Source organism: Gossypium hirsutum, chromosome D10, assembly GCF_007990345.1.
Source record: "Gossypium hirsutum isolate 1008001.06 chromosome D10, Gossypium_hirsutum_v2.1, whole genome shotgun sequence".
In the NCBI taxonomy this organism is placed as follows: domain Eukaryota; kingdom Viridiplantae; phylum Streptophyta; class Magnoliopsida; order Malvales; family Malvaceae; genus Gossypium; species Gossypium hirsutum.
Genome location: NC_053446.1, coordinates 27,114,113 through 27,135,641, shown reverse-complemented (window position 1 = coordinate 27,135,641; position 21,529 = coordinate 27,114,113). Strand labels below are relative to the sequence as shown.

The 21,529-nt window shown below is 31.5% G+C and overlaps 1 protein-coding gene across 1 annotated transcript; it reads left to right on the top strand.

Annotated features, from left to right (window-relative positions):
- Positions 1-8,648: 8,648 nt before the first annotated feature.
- Positions 8,649-12,480, top strand: LOC107914784 (Werner Syndrome-like exonuclease). Its single transcript, XM_016843811.2, has 6 exons — positions 8,649-9,027; positions 9,111-9,290; positions 11,105-11,235; positions 11,335-11,496; positions 11,702-11,812; positions 12,156-12,480. Exons 1-6 carry the CDS (start codon positions 8,790-8,792, stop codon positions 12,225-12,227), a joined length of 894 nt encoding a protein of 297 aa, XP_016699300.1. The 5' UTR covers positions 8,649-8,789; the 3' UTR covers positions 12,228-12,480.
- The last annotated feature ends 9,049 nt before the right edge of the window (positions 12,481-21,529 follow it).

Sequence of the window (21,529 nt, the reverse complement as noted above, 5' to 3'; positions counted from 1 at the left end):
AGATAGTTGGCATTTTTTTCCTGTAAAGGAAAATTACATATCTTCTGGATATGTTGGGTCAATAACCTTAGCCAAACACACTCTCAACTTGCCTCATGCACTGCAATTATTTTTGCATGATTTGAAGAAGCAACAACTAATGTTTACTTTGTTGAACGCCATGATATGATAGTACCCCCACATGTAAATAAATATCCTATTTGAGATCGAACTTTATGTGAATCTAATAAGTATCCAGCATCAACATAGCCAACTAATAGGGATTTTGAATCATTTGAATAAAATAACCCCATATCAATAGTTCCTCTGAGATATCTAAATACATGTTTAATTCAATTCCAATGTCTACGTATTGGAGAAGAACTAAATCTCACTAACAAGTTTACAGCGAAAGTTATATCAGGTATTGTGTTGTTTATAAGATACATCAATTCTCCTATGACACTTAAATATGGTACTTCAGGACCAAGAAACTCTTCACCATCCTCGCAAGGACGAAATTGATCTTTATTCACATCTAATGATCATACAACCATCGGAGTACTTAATGAGTGTGTTTTATCCATGTAAATTTTTTAATATCTTTTCTAAATAAGTTGATTAATGAACATGAATTTCATCTTTTAAATACTCGATTTGTAAGCCAAGATAAAACTTTGTTTTTCCAAGATCTTTCATCTCGAATTCTTTCTTTAAACAATTTACTGTATTTTGAAGCTCTTTAGGAGTTCCAATAATATTTAGATCGTCAACATAAACATCAATTATCACAAAATATGATCCAAACCTTTTTATAAAGACACATGGCCAAATTGGATCATTTTTGTAACCTTTTTTTTTAACAAGTATTCACTAAGAAGATTGTACCACATACATCCAGATTGTTTTAATCCATATAAACTTTTCTTTAATCTTATCGAGCAATTTTCTCAATAAACTCTATATCTTTTTTGGGATTTTAAATCCTTCAGGGATTTTCATATAAATTTCACTATCAAGTGTACCATATAAATAGGATGTAACAACATCCATTAGATGCATGCCAAGTTTTTCATGTACTGCTATACTAATAAGATATCTAAACGTGATTACATCCACCACAGGAAAATATGTCTCTTTATAATCAATGTCGGGCCTTTGTGAAAATCTTTGCGCTACAAGTCAAGCTTTATATCTTACGACTTCATAAATTTCATTTTGTTTTCATACAAATACCCATTTATATCCTACCGGCTTTACACCTTTAGGTGTTTGGACTACAGGTCCAAAAACTTCACGTTTAAAAAGTGAATTTAATTCTGCTTGAATTGCATCTTTTCATTTTTTTCAATCTTTTCTATTTTTACATTCCTCAATAGATTTAGGCTCATGATCCTCATTTTCTTTTATTATTTCAATAGCAATATTATAAGCAAAGTTGTTGTCGACAACTACATTTTTTTTCGGTTCCATCTTTTTCTCGTATTGACATAACTTATTGAGATCTCTTTATTTTCATCATTTTAATTTTCACTTTTAGGTAGCTGAATCTCTTCTTAAGTTTTATAATTAGTTATGTCATGGGTCTCTTCAGGAACCCCTGCCTCCACTATATGACCATTTTAAATGTTTGCTTTTTTCCTTTTACGAGGATTTTTATATTTAGAACCGACCGATCTTCCACACTTCAGGCATGGATTACTTTCTTTTGCACTAACATTTTGCCCTATTAGGACATCAATTTGTATTGGAGCATTTTCAATTGGTATGTGAGATTTAATGAATCTGGCGGTTGATTTGTAAAATGAATCATCTGTTGAACTTCTGGTTCACATTGCTTTGTACAAGGATCTTAGACATTGATAATTCATTTCAAGTACTTTATTAATCCAGCTTTTTATCCTCTCCCCCTAAAGTTGGGAAAACTGGCAACTCATGTCATAACTAAATCTCGAATTAATAGTTCAAATATTATAAGGAGACTCATATAAATATACATTCCCAATATCTTATTATGACCCATCTTTGTGTGTTGTGGTGGAGCAATTGGAACATATACCGCACATCCAAAAATTGTAAGATGGGAAATATTTGGCTCATGACCAAAAATCAATTGTAATAGGGAGTATTTATAATTTATTAGCTTGATGCGTACAACATGTAAATCAATACAATCTCATGTTGAAATAGAAAGTTTTGTTCTCATAAGTAATGATTTAGCTATTAGTTGGAGGCATTTGGTAAACAATTCATCTAAATCATTTTGTATGTGAACATGAGCTACAAGATATTCAACTTTTATCTCAATTGACATGCAATAATCATTGAAAATTTGGGATGTAAACTCACCAACATTAACAAGATGAATTGTTTTAATTGCATAATCTAAAATTAATTATTTAAACAATCAATCTCGCAAACGACAGGTTGTGAGTTGATAACGCATGTGGTTATTTTGTAGATGCATCTACCAAAATCATATAATATCAAAACCATCCACATGGTGGATGAATGGGCCCATATTCATTTTAGAAATGCAAGAAATTAAATCTCAACTTTAACTAGTGAGTGTCTAAGAATCAATTTTCATTGAAAACAAGCAACTAATGAGAGTTCTTTAAATTAAAGAATCTTCTAGTTCTTTAACGAATGTTCATATGAATTCTCAATTAATTTTCGCATCGTATATGATCTAGGATGGTCTAACTGGTCATGCCAAGTAATACATGCATTTGTATTAGTAAACTTCTAGTTTACTTTAACATGTGTTTCAATTGTACTAAATTGTAACAAATTGATAATTTTATTATCATTCCTTTTAATTTGTATCCACATATAAGTACTATTGTGACATTTACTACTAGAAATTTCTAAATCAATGTAACACCCCTAACCCATGTCCATCGCCAGAACAGGATTACGGAGTATTATCGGAGTTTACATATCAAATACAGATAACTTGTATCATTTACTATTCATATTCAAAATTAAACATATTCAATCATATCATCCCTTAAATGGGTCCTTGAGGCCCCAATGTATGCGTTAGAAACAAGTCGGGACTAAATCGGGAACTCAGAGAATTTTTCATGAAATTTTAAAATTTTTCTTAGTTGCAAGGGACACACGTCCGTGTGGCCAAGCCGTGTGGCTCACACGGCCAAGTGACACGCCCATGCTCTAGGCCATGTGCATTCGATGTGAGGCACACAACCGTCTCCCAGCCCATATCCAATTTGAGGGGTGTACTGACTTGGACACACGGCCAAGCCACACGCCAGTGTGCTAGGCCATGTGACACACACAACTGAGACACATGCCCATGTCTCTGCCCGTGTGAAAATAGCTGAGCAATTGTTTTGAAATTTTAAGATGCAGGGGACACACGGTCGAAACACATGCCCATGTGCTAGGCCGTGTGTCACACACGACTGAGACACATGCCTGTGTCTCTGCCCATGTGGACAAAATAAGGCCATTTTCAAGCCTTATGTCTCACCCAAATTAGTATTCCACCTACATCAACATTTTAACACATTCACCAACCAATTCAAGACATTTAAACCAAGCCAAAACCAACTCTTAAACTTGAGATTTTACACATACAATCAATATGCCCTTAGGCTCCCCAATAAACAATTTATTATTATGTCATTCCAAAACTTATACTTACCTAGATACCAAATGCATAAATGCATAATCAAATTCATACCTCAAACATGATAATACCATATATATATATCAAAACATGACCATTACAAGCCATTCCAATGGCTATTTACAACCAAAACATATGCATGCCAACATTTGACCAATTTAACCTATACATGCCATTATATCCTAATTAAAGCTTGCTATTATATACCAAAAAGAGCTGAAGTATAGTGTGATCTTGCTCTGACCCGCTCCAACCTTTACGAGCTTCCGAGAACTATAAATAGAGGAAATAAAATAGAGTAAGCATTTAATGCTTAGTAAGTTCGTATAACAGGAATTTAACTTACCAATTATGTTCATTTAAAGTAAGCATACATAGTACACCCAAATCAATGAAATCAATAACCTAAACACATATACATCCTCATCAAACAAGTTAGTTATGTAATTAATATAAATACCAAGAAATATGGATGAGCTTATTAGTATTCCACGTACATACATTTATCACTTCAAGTTTCCAATGAATATGTACATATCACATATTTGAATATCAAGTATTTCTCATAGTCACTCATCTTGAATTCATATCATCTCATATCAGAACTTTACCCGTTAAATCATTTAAAATATCGATGGATACATGAGCTGTACACACGAAGTGTACAATATGGTAAATCTGTCAACTCATATCCAGGAGTTCTTATAAAACCACATAAACGGGAAGCTTATCTGGGCTAAAATAGGAAGCTCATAAGAGTCATATTCGGGAAGCTCATGCGAGTCTATAATGGGTAGCTCCGAAGAGCCATTAATCGAGAAACTCTAGATAGCCATATGTCGGGAAGTTCAAGCGAGCCATATCGGGAAGCTCACAAAGAGCCAATTTAATGGGAAGCTCATGAAGAGCTATATATCGGGATGCTCATAAGAGCTAAGGTGTGTCCACAACACATGTAGGATCACAACCTATTGGGATGCTCCGAAGAGCTATAACGGGAAGCTCACAAGAACCATATAACGGGAAGCTCATGAGAGCTAATAATGGGACGCTTTTTTGAACTATGGTGTGTCTGCAACATATGCAAGACCACAACCAATACAAGAGCCCTGTATCCAATTGATTTTCATGTATTCAAACGGGATTTAATATTTTTATCGAGCATTTTTCAGATATATAATTAATTTCATAAACATAACAATTATCAATTCAATATTCACATATACAACATTTAATTCAAATATATAAAAGCACACAATTTAGTTACAGGAACTTACCTCGACACTTGCTCGTGTATAAAAATCTACTGATCCGATACTTTTTCTTTTCCTCAATCTAACTCCTTATTTGATCTTTTAGAATCTATATAAATAAGTTTAACATCATTTTAATTCAGTCCAATTCACATCTTAAGCAAAAGTACCATTTTGCCCCTATACTTTTGATTAATTCCAATTTTGTCCCTAGGCTCGAAAAATGAAATTCATGAAATTTAATCTTCATTCCAAGCCTAGAAATTTTTATACATGATAACAGAAATCCCATGAATTCCATAAAATTCAAAATTTTCTATGAATTCAATATCTTTTCAATTTAATTTCTAAATCATGTTTTCTTCAAAATTCTTTAATATAACACTTTTAAATACCCATGAACACCTCAAATTCATCATCTAATAACTAAAATCATATGAAATCATCAATTGTAACTTCCAAAATTTTCAATAAAATCAAAAACTAAGGTAAATGTTAATTGGACCTAATTGTAACAATCACAAAAACATAAAAATTTTAAGAAACGGGTCAGGATTTGACTTACATGAAGAAAAATTGAAAAACCAACTTAAAAACCTCTTCAATGATTGTTTTTAGAACTGAAAATGATGAAGAAATATCTAGAATTCTTTAATTTTCATTTATTTTTTTAAATTTGACAAAATTTCTAATTTTGCCCTTATTTCACACTATTTTTGTCATCTTTTTAAGCCCATGCCGCCCCAGCTAAATACTTTTGACATATTTATGCCTAAAGTCCTTCCTTATTTACCATTTGGACTACTTAATCACTATTTCTTTTAATTAACAAGTTTTGCACCTTTTTCAATCTAGTCCTTTTTAACAAATTAGACATGTAATCGATGAAATTTCTTAACGAAATTTTCATACAACATTCCAATCATACCATAGGCTATAAAATAATATTAAAATAAATTTTCCTCCAACCTCGAATTTGTGGTCCCAAAACTACTGTTCTGATGTCATTGAAAATAGGCTGTTACAATTAATGTGAAGTCTATAATGTCACTAAGTCAGTAAACATAATTTCCAAATAACAATATGTAGATATGCCAAAATCTTCAAATGCCCAAAAATCTATTAATAGCAAACTTTGAGAGTGGATCTTATTTTCCAGGTATACAACAGGTACATAACCAATTACTTTTCATTCATAAGTTTTCTCTCTTGTAAGTTCTTATAAGTAATATTTTACCATGTAATTTTAATTGAGAACTTATTCTGAATACTGTAGAGTTATACTCACAGTTTTAAAAAAATTGCAACTTTAAGTGCATCCAACCATAATAATCTTTAGATAGAATTATCATATTCTGTTGTTCATAAGTAATTTTTCACAGTAAAATATTTTGCTTTCAATCCTTTAATGGGGATGATGACAAAAGAATATCACAAATATTATAAAATAAATATAAATTAATAACCCAATCTAGTTTTTATTCATATGAAATATAATATTTTTCTCATTCACAATCTCAATATGAGATCCATTACAGATATCTTTTTAAAAGTAATGCATTAAATCACAACTTTTTTGCTTTTTAGATATTGATATATTAGCTTTTCTAGAGCTTTCAACTAATGTTGTACTATCAAATATTGAAATAATATTTGGTTGTTTTAGTACCAAATAAGATAAATATTTTCTATCTATAATGATAAAATTCATTACTACATTTTCATATCATTTCTCAAATAATATTAATAGAAATAAAATATTTGGGCATATGCCACATATGTGGCCAATAATATTTCATATCACATTGATAACATAAGTTATCTTTACCCTTTGAAGAGTTATCTTGAGAACTCTCATTGTTCTCTTATTTATTACTATGTTTCCACTTTTAGTGGTCTATACTTATATCTTTTATTTTCTTTATGTTTACATTCACTTCGGGGAATGTAACAAATCTAGTAGGATGGACTTATAAACATCCCAATAGATTCTTTTTTTCATAATCACTATCGTAAACATGCGTGAGATTTCAAATCAAAATCTATCTATTCATGTTGTCATGATTATTTTCCAACTATAATAAACATAACATAATAAATAAAACATAGTAAAATATACCTGAAGATCTTTAACATCATTGTCATCACCTTGACTATAATCACGAGCACTATTACAATTAGTAAAACAACTTTGTTTTCGTAGTAACATTTATAATCTAATTGTAAAAATCATATAATAAACAATCAAAATTTTCGTGTACGATGCTTGAAAATTATCCGATACACATTGTACCAAATTTCAATATCACATATATATTATAAAATATTATGTTGCTCTAATTAAATATTTATAAATTCAATTTAAAAGATATCATACAGTCATTCAACATTAGCAAATTAATAAGACTAAATAAATCCTATCAAATTTCCCTTTAATCAACAATGGTAGGTTAATAACACTTTCCACCATAATTAAATTTCAAGAATATTTAATAACAAGAATTTAATAATCAAAACATCTAAATATAATGCATAATATAACTTAATTAAAAAAACACTTCAAAAAGAGTTATTTACCAAAAATTAATAATAGAGAAAACATACCATATTAATAACAAACATATATAATTAACAATTATGTCTTTTACATAAAAAAAATAACCTAGAAAGGCAAAAATCAAATACTATCAGAATGTAAAATTTATGTCAAATAAAAATTAATAGTAGTCATACCTTAATTAAAAAAAAACATATGGTCGAAATATAAAAGTTTCTTACCAAATCTATACTTTACCCATGCTTGTACAATAAACCAAAGATCAGGAATAAAAACCATAATCCATTCTGAGATTGAATCTTTCAACATCCCGAAGATGAATTTGTAAGGGTGAAAGTTTAATGTTGGATGACTTCGAAAGATTTTGAAAAAATATAGAGAATCATTGTGCTGATAACGTATTATAAACTAAAGAGAGATGGAGAGAATAAAGAACAAAGAAAATATGAAAGCAACAGAGAATGTACTTTATTAATCAAAAGGATGATTACAATGCTTCATCAGAATCTTCATTTATAGACATAAGAAGTATAAAAAAAGTAGAGATCTAATTCTAAAAACTATTAAAATTTAAAGCATATCAAAACTTTATCTTAATCATAATGGACATCCACTTAATAAGATATTTATAACAATGTTTAAATTTTAATATAAATTAGAATTAAAATTTGGTAGAAGATCGGTTAAGCAGAATTAGGAGTTTGTAAAAATATTTTTTATATTAAAATATAAAAAAATCTCTAATTCTTAGGTTATTTTCCATGTTATAACTCTATTTATATAAATAAAATTAGAAATACTAAATGTTTATTTATTAAAATATTTATATATTTTATTTAAATTTTAATGCTGGGAACAACATATGGCATAAGATATTCTGTTAAGTAGAATTAAGAGTGTGTAAAAGTTTTTCCAAATTAAATTTTAATTATATTAAATATTTTTATATTCAGAAGATAAAATTAATATCTACTTTCATGTTATAACTCAATTTTATGTAATTAAAATGATCACTATTATTTTTCATAGAACTATTATATTATATTATTTAAAAAAAGATAATATATTAAATAAATTTTGTAATTTAGATTTAGTATTTATGTTTTCAAAATTTAATTTTTTTAGAGAAATTTTGGAGAAACAAAAAGTTCGTCAGGATTTTTATTTAGAATATTAATATAGAAAGTATTTTGTGCGAATTGGACTGGGATGGGCTCAAGTCCTGGCAAAAACTTTTCCAAATCGGCCCATCGACTACTCTACCAGACGCCATTAACAAAATTTGAACGTTAAGCTCTCTTTCCCTCTAATTCCGCCCCTCACTTCCATTTCAGATATAGAAATGGAATTCAAAGAAAACAATAGTTTCAGTTTGGATTGGGACGACCGTTTCACTGAAGACGTGATCCGACTAATGGATGCCATTGAAGCCACTCCTCCTCCTCCTCCTCCTTCATCTTCTAGCAAGAAACGCAAGTCCGCCGTCCATCATCAAGATAACCTCAAAACCGGCCGCCAATTGCCTCATTCTATTCTCTCACCCCCGCGTTCTTTTCCGTCTTCCTTCGCTCGTTGTCAATGTATTTCCTATCCCTTACTTTACCCATTTTTTAATTAAAATAAATGAACTAATAGTAAACCCTTTGATTTTTCTGATTGGCAGCTAATACAAGGCTTAGATATCCGCCGTTGAGATTTGGAGGTCATATTTTGTATAGCTTTACGGAAGATGAGGTAGAAAATGCTGCAATGGAGCTATTAAAAATTGTTGAAATTAAGAAGAAAGAAATGGGTCAAGTTGCTTTAGGGTTTGATATTGAGTGGAAGCCCTCTTTCCAAAAAGGTTTGCTTCCTTTACCCTCCTTGTATTGTTACATTCATTTCATATAATCCTTTCTGTTTGTTTCCTAAGAAAAAAAAGTGTGAAAACAAATAAATGTGAAAATTTCTTAAGTTAATATGAAACCTCCCTAAGGTATCTTTGATCATTATTTTAAAGAATTGAGACTTAAAGTTGGAATTTTTTTCAAATTGCATGATTTCTAGATGGAGTACTTATGCTAGAATTGGCATTGTGTTTTTTTTTTGTAGTTTTAATTTTTTTTTTGATGTTTAGCGGTTCTGATATGCCACATTTTGAAACAAAATATATATCTCTTGTGTTTGGTGTTGTCCTCTTCCTTTCTTCCATAAAGCAGCATTGCTATAATTTCTTTTAAAGCAGAAACTAAGCACTCTTTACCTATATTACTTGGCCTTAGGTGTGAGTGCCGGATATGGGTAAGTTCCCAACACAGATATATTCAATTTTTTCCTATGTTTTTAATGTATTTGGAGATCCTCGAATGGTCATATCCCATACTCCTGTCCAAATATGCGTTGGATACAGGTACTTTAGTAAAATAAAGAGTCAAAGCAATATAGCTCTTTAATCCATGTTTCATGAGTTGCTGTTGCCATTACCGATCATTTCCTTTTAATTGAAATACTCTTAACTGTGATAACCTAAATGGTTGTATGCTTGCAAACCGTTATTTATATTCATGTTTTTCCCTTATCTTGTCTACTTTCTGGTAGAAGTGGTCTATTTAGATCATTCTCAGATTGCATTTAGTATAGCATTGAAACATGCACATATTGAATTTGTACTAGTACACAGAATTCATGGCTAAATATACTGATTTGGTTGACCACCTCTACTAACATATCACTTGTCTATCTGGTTTCTGTATTGCCCTCTTGAACTTTCATGAAAAGTATTATCTGTTTGGTACCATAGACATTGGCTTGTGTGGACTCTGGTATTGATATCCAACACTTGTATGTGTCTGCATGCTTGGTTTTTCTTTTTAAGTCTTGGAATTGGCTTAAAAGGATCTAAAAGTTAGATAAAAGTATGTGGATGCATATTTTAACAATGTCTTAAATAAAGATACATAAATGAAAATAATGCAATACCAAATATAATGAGCATTTGTAATTTACTTTTATATTAATAATTAAAATACATTTTATTGGTGAACCATAGAAAGGACGGACCACCACCCTTCATCATCCAACTAAAACAATTACAAGTTGTATCCACATTTGTGATGAAGTATAAAACACATATTATGTGCCGTATCATATTGATGAAGTGGCAATCTTTATTGAAAATTCCATGGAATGTACTTAAGGGAAATGGGGATGACTTTCTGGGACTTTGCAGATTAGAACACGATAACAGAGGACTAATTACTTGCTAACATTTCAATCTAAGGGTGGGTTTAGATGGGCGGTGCGTTTACCTGCGGTTAGTGTAAAAATAATAGTGACGGTGAGATTAGATACTATAGCGATATTGTATCGTGAGACAAAAAGTAAGCTAAACACACCGCACGGCACCCAATCGCCCATCCAAACCCACCCTAAGTGTTACAAACACATCTTTAGAACCTCTTCCTGCATCGTGTCGGGTGGATGGGTTTGGTTAAAATGCTGCCTAGTTTGGGAATAAAAACTACGGTTGCATCCTTGCATCCCATTCAATTATATGTATAAGAACGAAACTTTATACTCATTTTTATGCTTTTGCAAAGGGGACAAGGAGTTTGCTTATAATTGCATTATACAATACTGCATGGATAAATGTTTATCTTTGGAATTTTGACACTGCAGGAATTTTGCCTGGGAAGGCTGCGGTGATGCAGATATGTTGTGACAGTCAGTATTGTTATGTGATGCATATTTTTCATTCTGGAATACCTCAAAGTCTGCAGGTTCTTCTTGAGGACTCCGAAATTATAAAAGTAATATCTTTACATTTAATCTGTTAATTGGCAACCTAAACTCCTGAATTTCTGATTAGGTTTATATACATTTTCGAAATAATGCTTGTGAATGAACAGGTTGGAGTTGCAATTGATGGCGATGCTGTCAAGGTGTTCAGTGACTATAAAGTATCTGTTAATGCTTTGGAAGATCTTTCAGATCTAGCAAATCAAAAGTTTGATAGTGATTGCCGACACTGGAGTCTTGCTGCTCTGACAGAGGAGTTTATTTGCAAAGAGGTATCCGTATAATTCTTCTATTTGAAAGCCTGGAGAAGACTGAAGCAGTCTTTCATCTTATGTACTCGTAATATGATATTAGTTCTCATTCGGTAAATAGTACTAGCTTTTCAGATTCCACCATGATATTTTGTTTTGGTTTCACTTTGAGCATAGAGGCAGAATGCTTTCATTGGGAAATCTTATTGAAATTTGAGTATTGCAGCTTCCGAAGCCCAAGAAAATTAGGCTGGGAAACTGGGAGTTATATCCTTTATCCAATGCGCAACTACAGTATGCAGCAACTGATGCTTTCGCTTCATGGCAAATATACCAGGTAATATTACAATTTCAATATAATATTCTATTCTCCTATCATAAATGTAGATAGGCTTGGATTTTCAGCCTTCATTGTAAGTTTACGTTCCCATTGTTACAATTGCTACTATTTATGTTACTTGGACTTGAGTTTTTGTTGGACTCATATGTTCAAATATTTTCAAGATTTTGTGTATTTAAAAAGTCATTGGAGGGTCATTTATCCATACTCATGTCTGGATATACATCGAACTATGGTTGTTGGACGTGAGTACTTCAAGAAAACTGAAGTTGGAGCAATGTAGACGTATAGCACTATTTTTTTTCCTAATAAGTATTTTGATATTGCATTGCAAATGCAGGTCTTAAAGAGCCTCCCTGATGCAGTGAAGGATCCGGCAGATAAACAAAGTGAAACCATTTCATCTCAATGATTTTCATAGTAAGTTTGATATCGTGCTTGCTGTTAGTCGGTTTTAAGTCAAGGCAGTTTGTTTAGGCCAAGAAACAAAGAGGTAAAGTATTTTACCTAGTTGGGAATTGCATGTGTTTGTTTTTGGCCACTTTCGAATTCCTTGTTTAGATGCAATTGTTGTATATGATTTAATGTTGCAGCAAAGATGATCTGCATCTCTATTTATGAACAAATATTGTATTTTGTTAATTCAACATCATCTAATTTGTACTTGTCATGCGACTTCGAACTTTATTACAAACCGATTTCGAATATCTTAACGTAGCTCATGAGTTTAATTGATTATTTAAATATATATATTTTATTTAATTAGTATTAGAAAAAACTCAATTCGTACATGATCAAGTTTATTGAGCATTAGAGTTTAGTTTGTTTTTTTGGGTAAATTCTCCCATTATGGGTAAATTTTTATTTTGGTTATTTTGTAAGAAAATTTGATATCATATGTAGTATTAATATGTCAATAACAATAATAATGCAATACAATGTAGTAGCAGTAACACAACAGAATACCTGTAATCTGACAAAGTTAAAACTTAGAAGAAGAATTTTGTCGAGACTTGTATAAACAGTTTCCTTAAGATAGACTCGTGCTCTCATCAGTGTTTTGAGTAACGTTGGATGTCCGTCACACAGGATACAACAACAAAGGATCATAGTAGTAGTACAACAATAGTGATCAATCGAATACAATCTTGCCTTTCTTTATTACTAGGAGAAATAAATTTAGAAGGAATTTTTGATATTGATAGTTTTGATGATATGTTTTTGAAATCTCTTAACTTGGCTTTATATAGAGGAGATGAAATGAATGAAGAGATTTGTTGAAAAATTAATAGACATGAGTGAATAGAGATAATAAATGAAAAAAAATTCAAATATTAGAAAAAAAATTCAATATTAAACCAAGAGATACATTTTTTCAAAGGATACAATTGTATGAAAAAATGCAATATTAAACTAAGAGATACAATTATCATTCATTACTCAATAATTATTTTCCAACAATCCCCTACATGAATGAAATTGATAGATCAATGAGACTTAAAAGACTCAAAGAGGTGATAGATTCTATGTTCGATATTTGCATAGGATAGGTAGACATCAACCCTTGAACTTTCCTTTGTGAAAGTATATTTACTTTACTAGCTGACCAGTAGACGCGATGTCCTTAAACTGTTTTGTCGTTTATGTAAACGATAATATTCCTCACGCAAATAGTTAAAGACTCAAAGAGGTGATAGATTCTATGTTCGATATTTGCATAGGTAGGCATCAACCCTTGAACCTTCCATTGTGAAAGTATATTTATTTTACTAGCTGACCAATAGACGTGATGTCCCAAAACTGTTCTGCTGTTTGTGTAAACGATGATATTCCTCACGCAAATACCTTCCTAGCAAGATTTTTGGTTCTCATGGGTATGTTCATATGGCCGTGAACATCCTCTTGGTTCTACAAGAGCTTAGAGAATTATGCCCCAATAGTCTCCTTAAAGTGGCCCTACTTCACTCTTACATAGGTGACTTATATTGTCTGTTTCACCGAAACAAACAATGGTCATTAAAAACATTGCTTAACCTTTTTCCACATTTTAATCACTGTTTTCATCATAGGAATAGACTCGGGATAAGAACCCCCACAGTGACCTCACAAGGTCTATGCAAGTAGGTTGTCCCATTGAACCTAGATCTTGGGATTTCCAGTCAACTAGGTTGGGTTTTCCTTCACATAGCGCCTTACATATTCACGGGCTTTAGTCCCATTCCTTTCGATGTTTTATCAACTTAATCTCGGTTTAACCCTTTGGTTAGTGGATCCACAGTGTTATCTTTTGATCTTACAAAATCAATAGAGATAACTCTAGTTGAGATCAATTGTCTAACGGTATTGTGTCGACGACGCATGTGTCTCAACTTACCATTATACATTACGTTCTGTGCTCTACCAATTGTTGCTTCATTATCACAATATATGTATATTGTGGGCACATGCTTTGGCCATTCAAGAATATCCTCTAAAAAGTTTTGTAGCCATTCTGCCTTTTCTTTAGATTTGTCTAGAGCTACAAACTCAGATTCCATTGTGGATTTGGTTATAATCGTTTGCCTTGAGAATTTCCATGACATAGCTCCTCCTCCTAATGTGAAAATATAACTACTTGTGCCTTTGGTATCTTAAATATTAGATATCCAATTGGCATCGAAGAATCCTTTTAACACAGCAGGATCTCTGGAATAATGTAATCCTTAGTTCCGAGTATATTTGAGATATCTTAGTACCCTCACAATCACTTTCTAGTGGTTTTCCCCTGGATTCCTTGTGAATCTGCTTAAACTGCTTAGACCGCCTATGACTCTTGCATATTCCACTTGGTCAATACTTTCACCTTTGTTTTTGGACAGACGTTGATTTATATCTATTGGAGTTTTGGCTACACCAAAATCATCCTTGCCAAATTTCTCAAGAATCTTGTCTATGTAGTGTGATTGAGTCAATATGAGACCTTAAGATGACCTTTTGATTTGGATGCCCAATATCATGTCAGCAAGTCCCGTATCTTTCATATCAAATCTTGAATTTAACAAGTTTTTGGTACGTTTTACCATTTCATTGTTACTTCCAACAATGAGTATGTTATCAACATATAAACATAGAATTATGTATCTATCAACAGTGGTTTTGACATACACACATTTGGCACACTTATTAATTTTAAATCCATTTGATATCATGACACTGTCAAACTTTTCATGCCACTACTTTGGTGCTTGCTTAAGTCCATACAAAGATTTTACCAATCTACAGACTTTTCTTTCTTGCCCTAGAGCTAAATGACCCTCAGTTTGTTCCATGTAAATCTCTTCATCAATATATCCATTTAGAAAAAAATGCCTTAACATCCATTTGATGAACTTGTAGATTTTGTAAAGCGGCAATAGCAAGTATCATCCTTATAGAAGTTATTCTTGATACAAGAGAAAATGTATCAAAGTAATCAATGCCTTCCTTTGTCTATAACCTTTCATAACCAATCTAGGCCTTGTACTTACAATTGTTCCATCTGCTTTCATTTTTTGTTTGAAAATCTATTTAGAATTTAGTGGTTTAATTCCCTTAGGTAGATCCACTAATTCCCACGTATGGTTTTTTATGATGGAATCAATTTCACTCTTGATAGCATCTTTTTAAAAAATGCTTTTAGATGAGCATATAGCTTCACTATAAGTTTGAGGTTCAGTTTCTAGCTTATAGGTTAGAAAATCTGATTCAAAGGACTTTTCCACCCTTGCCTTTTTACTTCTTCCTTGTTCTGCCTTGACTTCAACTCCTTGTTGAAAGTCTTGACTATCAATAGTTTCTCGAGTTCGTTTTGTTAAACTTGAACCATCTTTCATAGTCTTACAAGGGAATATATTTTTAAAGAATGAGACATTTTTAGATTCCAATATCGTATTCTTGTGAATTTTAGGATTCTTTGATTCATGTACAAGAAACCGATATGCATTATTGTGGTGTGCATAACCAATGAAAATACAATCTACCGTTTTAGGACCTATACCTTTGCCAAAGGAACTATTACCTTTGCAAGACACCTCCACACTTTCAAGTAGTTGTAGGAAGGTTTCCTGCCCTTCCATAGCTCATATGATATTTTGTTCTTTTTCTTACGGGGCATCTTATTTAAAAGGTAATTCGCTGATAAAATAGCTTCCCCCACATGTTTTGTGATAACTCAGAACTTCCTAACATTGCGTTCATCATTTCCTTTAGGGTTTAATTTTTACGCTCTGCTACTCCATTGAATTGAAGAGAGTACGGTGGTGTCACTTCATGAATAATACCATGTTGTGCATAAAATTTACCAAATAGTTCAACATATTCACCACCATCGTCACTTCTCACCCTCTTAATTCTTTTATTAAGTTGGGTTTCAACTTCCTACTTATAGAGAACAAATTTCTCTATAGCTTCATCTTTTCTTTTAAGCAAATATACATAGCAATATTTTATGCTATCATCAATGAAGGTAATAAAATATTTATTCCCTCATCTAGTTTGAATAAACTTTAAGTCACAAATATCACTATGTATTAGATCAAGTGATTGAGTATGTCTTCAACAGATTGAAATGAAGACCTTATTAGTTTTTCCTTAACACACGTTTCACATTTATAATTATAATTAATGTGAAATGAAGGAATGTGCTCTAAGTTAATTAATCTACGTAAAGTATTAGTGTAATAGGCCCAATTTCCCCTCCCCGTTAGTGAAATAAACCAAATAAAAAAAGAAAACCAAATTTTAAATGGGCTCAAGCGACCCGAACAAAAATACCCAAAATGATACCTACACTATATTTAGCCCAACTATCATAGCCAAACGCAGCCCAACACAACCAGAAACCCTAGCAGCAATGGCGAGCCTTTAGCGCCGCAGCCACCAGGGTTCTCCGTACTTCCACGTCGACCTCCGTACGACATGCCTGCAAATAGAATGAAAACAACACAACAGAAACAGAAAAAATGTATTTTTATGGGCATTTTTTATATTCGGCTATAAGAACGAACAGAGAGACTTTTGTAATTTTTTACGCACAATATCGATACACAAAAAGAATAAAAAAAGCAATAGACTGAGTTTTGAAGGTGTTCTTTCCTTCTTTTTCTGTCTACGTTTTTTCCTTTTCTGCTTTTTTTTCTTTATTATTATTCGTGTATAAAAAAAGTAAAAGGGAGGAGTCGAGGTTGAGAGACTTACCTGGTGGCTGCGCCTCCGCTAACTCCACCGTAGTCGGAGTTTGGCGAAAGGTGAGAGGTCTCCTCTCTGAGCCTTGCGGCTATGGCATCCAAAATGGCTGAAAACTGTAGGGTTTCTTTTTGGCTTTATATTTAGTCAGAAACGACGCCATTTGAGGTCTTTCTCAGTGGCCCCAAAATGGCGTCGTATTGGACATAAAACCCATACCCGCGCATCCAACCCGACCCGAACCAGACGAGGTCCGCGCGTTTTGGCCTCTGGTGGGTTATTTTCGCGCTTGGTCCCTCGCTTTTTATAGCGCATCAAAATTGACTTTCTTATTTCTTTTAGATTCTGCTGGGTATTATATTTTTGTGTCATTTTAGTCTGTTCGCAGCGCTGTGTTTTGGGGAAGCGGGATATTTTCCAATCGGCCCCCATGTCATTCGCGTATTGCAGTATAGTCCCCCACTTTATTTTAATTCTATTATTTCCTTGTTAATTTAGGTTTAATTGCGATTTAATCCGCTTTTTTTTACATTTATTTTTATTAATTTATTAATTATTTTATTATTATTGGTACATTCGATCATATTTTCACTTATATTTTTGTACATTATCTTATTATATATCATCATTTTGAGCTTTATTTATATTATTATTATAATTTTATAATGTGTTATTTTATTCTATAATGTATTCTCTCTAAATTCACTCATTACATATTTTTAGATTTGTGAATATACCTTTTTATATTATGCTATTATATAATACTATTATATGTATACATATTTCATATTAAATTATTTTCATTATACAAACATACATAATCTATTGTTAATTTCACATTATTATATAGATATTTTACTTCTTTCAAATATTTTAACATCTTTAATCTATTTCAACTTATGTCAATATTGTTAATTTATTCAAATTTATTTTAACTTTTTAATTTATATATATTATATTTATTTCTTAAATTATGTTTAAATTTGTATATTTCATTAGTGTTATTTTTGCTTAATTTTTAATTAGTTTCCTCTTATTAGCTAATGTTGATATTTACATAATGTATGAAATTATTATTGTTATGCTTGTTTGTATTTGTTCATTAATTGCTTATTGTTCATTGGTGTACTTTTTAATTTACGAATCACCATTTCGCGTTGTACATTATCATTCTATCGCATTTTATTCGCTTAAAAGATTATGTTTCATATCATTTAAATATCAAAAGCATTTTTATTCAAAAAGATTTCAAAATAACGCGGCACTCGAAATTTGGGATCCTCGAAAAGATTGTGTCCTAACTTACTGGATTCCAATTTTTCTCATTGTATTTAAGAAATCGAGTATCCTTTTTAAAACATAAATAAAAAGCTCATTCTCGGGAATTCGATATGTTATGTCCTAACGCATTGAATATGACACGTTTTCTCAAAACGAGGATTTTTCTAAATAATGAATAAAAATAAAGGCAATATTCGATATTTATGAATTTTGTGAAATCGAACCCTAACTTACTGGGTTTTGATTTCTTCATTTGACCCAAATAATCAAATATCCTTCTCAAATGCATAGGTTTTAAAAGTCAAAAGATAAACTTAATTTTGAAGATTTAAAATGTTGCACTCTAAGTTACTGCGTGTGACAATTTATTTCTTTGAAATAAGTGAGTCTCATCATCCAATCCATTTTATTCAAATTTTCTTTTCAAAGGATTGTATTTTAAAATCTTTTCAAATTTTCGACACTAAGACATTAAACAATCGATTCGGTACCAATTTTGGGAGTTATGAGGGTGCTAACACTTCCTCGTGCGTAACCGACTCCCGAACCTGTTTTCTCAAATTTTGTAGACCAAAATCATTTTCAAGGTGAGCCGATCACACCTCAATAAAGGATCGGTGACGACTCCAATTTTTATTTTTTAAGTCGACTTCAAATTTTTTGATTTTCAAAAAAAGTGGTTTCGACAGCTTGGCGACTCCACTGGGGACATTTAGAGAATCAAGCCGCAAAATTGATTATTTTTTGTCTTATTGTCGAAAATTGAAAATTTGATTTGAAAAATTACGATCCTCTCTTTGCACTTGTTTGTATGATTACTGTAAATCAAGTTTTATATCTTGGCATCATATTGCATAAAGACTGTTTAGTCTTACCCTTTTAAGTGGGAGTGAGAAGCTACTCCTTCGTGAGGTTTTCACCTCCGTGTAGGATAGTGGATCACTTTCGGGATACATCCGTACCTATGTCTTCGTGAGATCTTCATCTCCGTGCAGCCATAGGGAAATGTATTCCCCTGAATCGAACTCGATCTGTATGAGCCTATAATGGGTGAAGATCGAGGAATCTGCTGGTTTGGGTAACTTGACTTTAGAGCCAAACCGCATGTAGAAGACCTTAGGAACCCATACTAGGTAGAGCCACTCCAAACCCCTAGTGGTTACCCGACTAGGTATTCTTTTGTTTGCTTTTGTTTTGTACTAACCCGTTTTGTTTTGTTTTGATTATGATTGCATTGCATTTGCATATTAGAAAAGAGATGTTGATTCAATTTCAATTACTAACTTAGGAAGCCTGTCATGGAATACGAATTTCTTGATAAAATGGAAAATAATACGGCTGCTTGAATATATTCCGAGAAACACAAGAAGGGCGATAGAAGAGTTCGTGACTTTACTCCGTGGCTTGAGGATTCAAGCTGATTATTGAATAGTTTTCGATATTCTAACTTCTTTACAGAAGTTGATGAGTATTACGAGGACGAGCATGTGATGGATCGCGACCAGGATCAGGAAAAAGAGCTAGTAGTGGCATCCATTGGAAATTTACGAGATTTATTTTAAACAGATGAAGGAAAGGATTGAGGTTGTTTCTTGGAATATGAGGGCGAGGCCGTACATGTATCCGTTTTATGTAAAGAAGTTTATCTTCTAGTAAAGTTTTCTAAATGTAATTGAATCAGAATCAACGTCTCTTTAGGCATTCATTTCATGCATTTGCATTACATGACATCATATACATTAAAATCCATTGAAAGAGTCTAATTGAGTAAATTTATTTCAGTTAATTTGGAAAACTAATACCCTTAAGGTATCCAAGTAAAGACTAGAGAAATGGAACAAAGGTTGGAGAAATAAGAGCGAATGCAATTATAGATGCAAGAGCAGCGAGATTTTTACAAAAATATTACAAAAAAATAAAAAATAACCAAAATATTATATTTTTTTAATTACGAAAATAATACAAAAAAAATCAGAAAAAAAGGCTGCAGGTGATGTGACAATACCCTGGTGGAGGGTATCCGATGGGTGGCACCAAAGGTGCCTTTCCTATAGGCGGCACCGATGGTGCCATTCCCATGGGCCGCACTGCCCATATAATGGGCCAGCCGGCTGGTGGGTGGGGGGAAGAGAAGGAGAGGGAAAGAAGAAGAAAGAAAGAAAGAAAAAGAAAGAAAAGGAAATGAGAGGAAAGAAAGAAAAAGAAGGAAAGAAAAGGAAAGAAGAAGAAGCAAAAAGAAAGAAAAAGAAGGAAAGAAAAGGAAAGGAGAAGAGAAAAAAAAGAAGAAGAAGAAGAAGGGGGGAGGAAGGAAAAAGAAAGAAAGAAAAGGTAATTTTTTATTATTAATTTTAATTTTTTGTAATATTTGTGTGTAAAAAAATTATGTTATGTACATTTACGTGCTTTATTATGTTATTTAGCATATAAATTTTATGAAATTTATTTAGCACGAAAAAATTCATGTTATGTAAATTATATGTTGATTAGGAATTTTTTTATGAAATTTATTTAGAATGTTGTAATTAGTTTTTTTAGAAAAATAACATTAAAAATAAAATGATAAAAAAATATGTTTAAGAAAACATAAAATACGAAAAGAAAAAAAACGAAAATTGTATATTCACGGAAAGTAATAAAATCCGAAAAATGGTATATTTAATAAATTTCAAACATAATGCACTGAAATAAAGTAAAATTATAAAATTAGAAATTATGATATTTTTTAAAGTAATAAAATGCGGAAAAAAATACGAAGAAATGACCGAAGTAAGAGTGTTTTACTAAATTTTTTAAAAATTCAGAAATAATTAATACAAATATTTCAAACAAAATATACTGAAATAATATAAAATAATAAAATACGAAAATAATATTTTTTTTGAAAGTAACAAAATTCAGGAAAATAATACGAGCAAAGGGCAAGAATAAGGGTTTTTTTGACACTAAATTAATAAATTTATAAAATTAGAAATTATGATATTTTTTTAAAGTAATAAAATGCGGAGAAAAAAATACGAAGAAATGACCGAAGTAAGAGCGTTTTACTAAATTTTTTAAAAATTCAGAAATAATTAATACAAATATTTCAAACAAAATGTACTGAAATAATAGAAAATAATAAAATACAAAAATAATATTTTTTATTGAAAGTAATAAAATTCGAGAAAACAATACGAGCAAAGGGCAGGAATAAGGGTTTTTTTGACACTAAATTAATTTAAAAAACACACT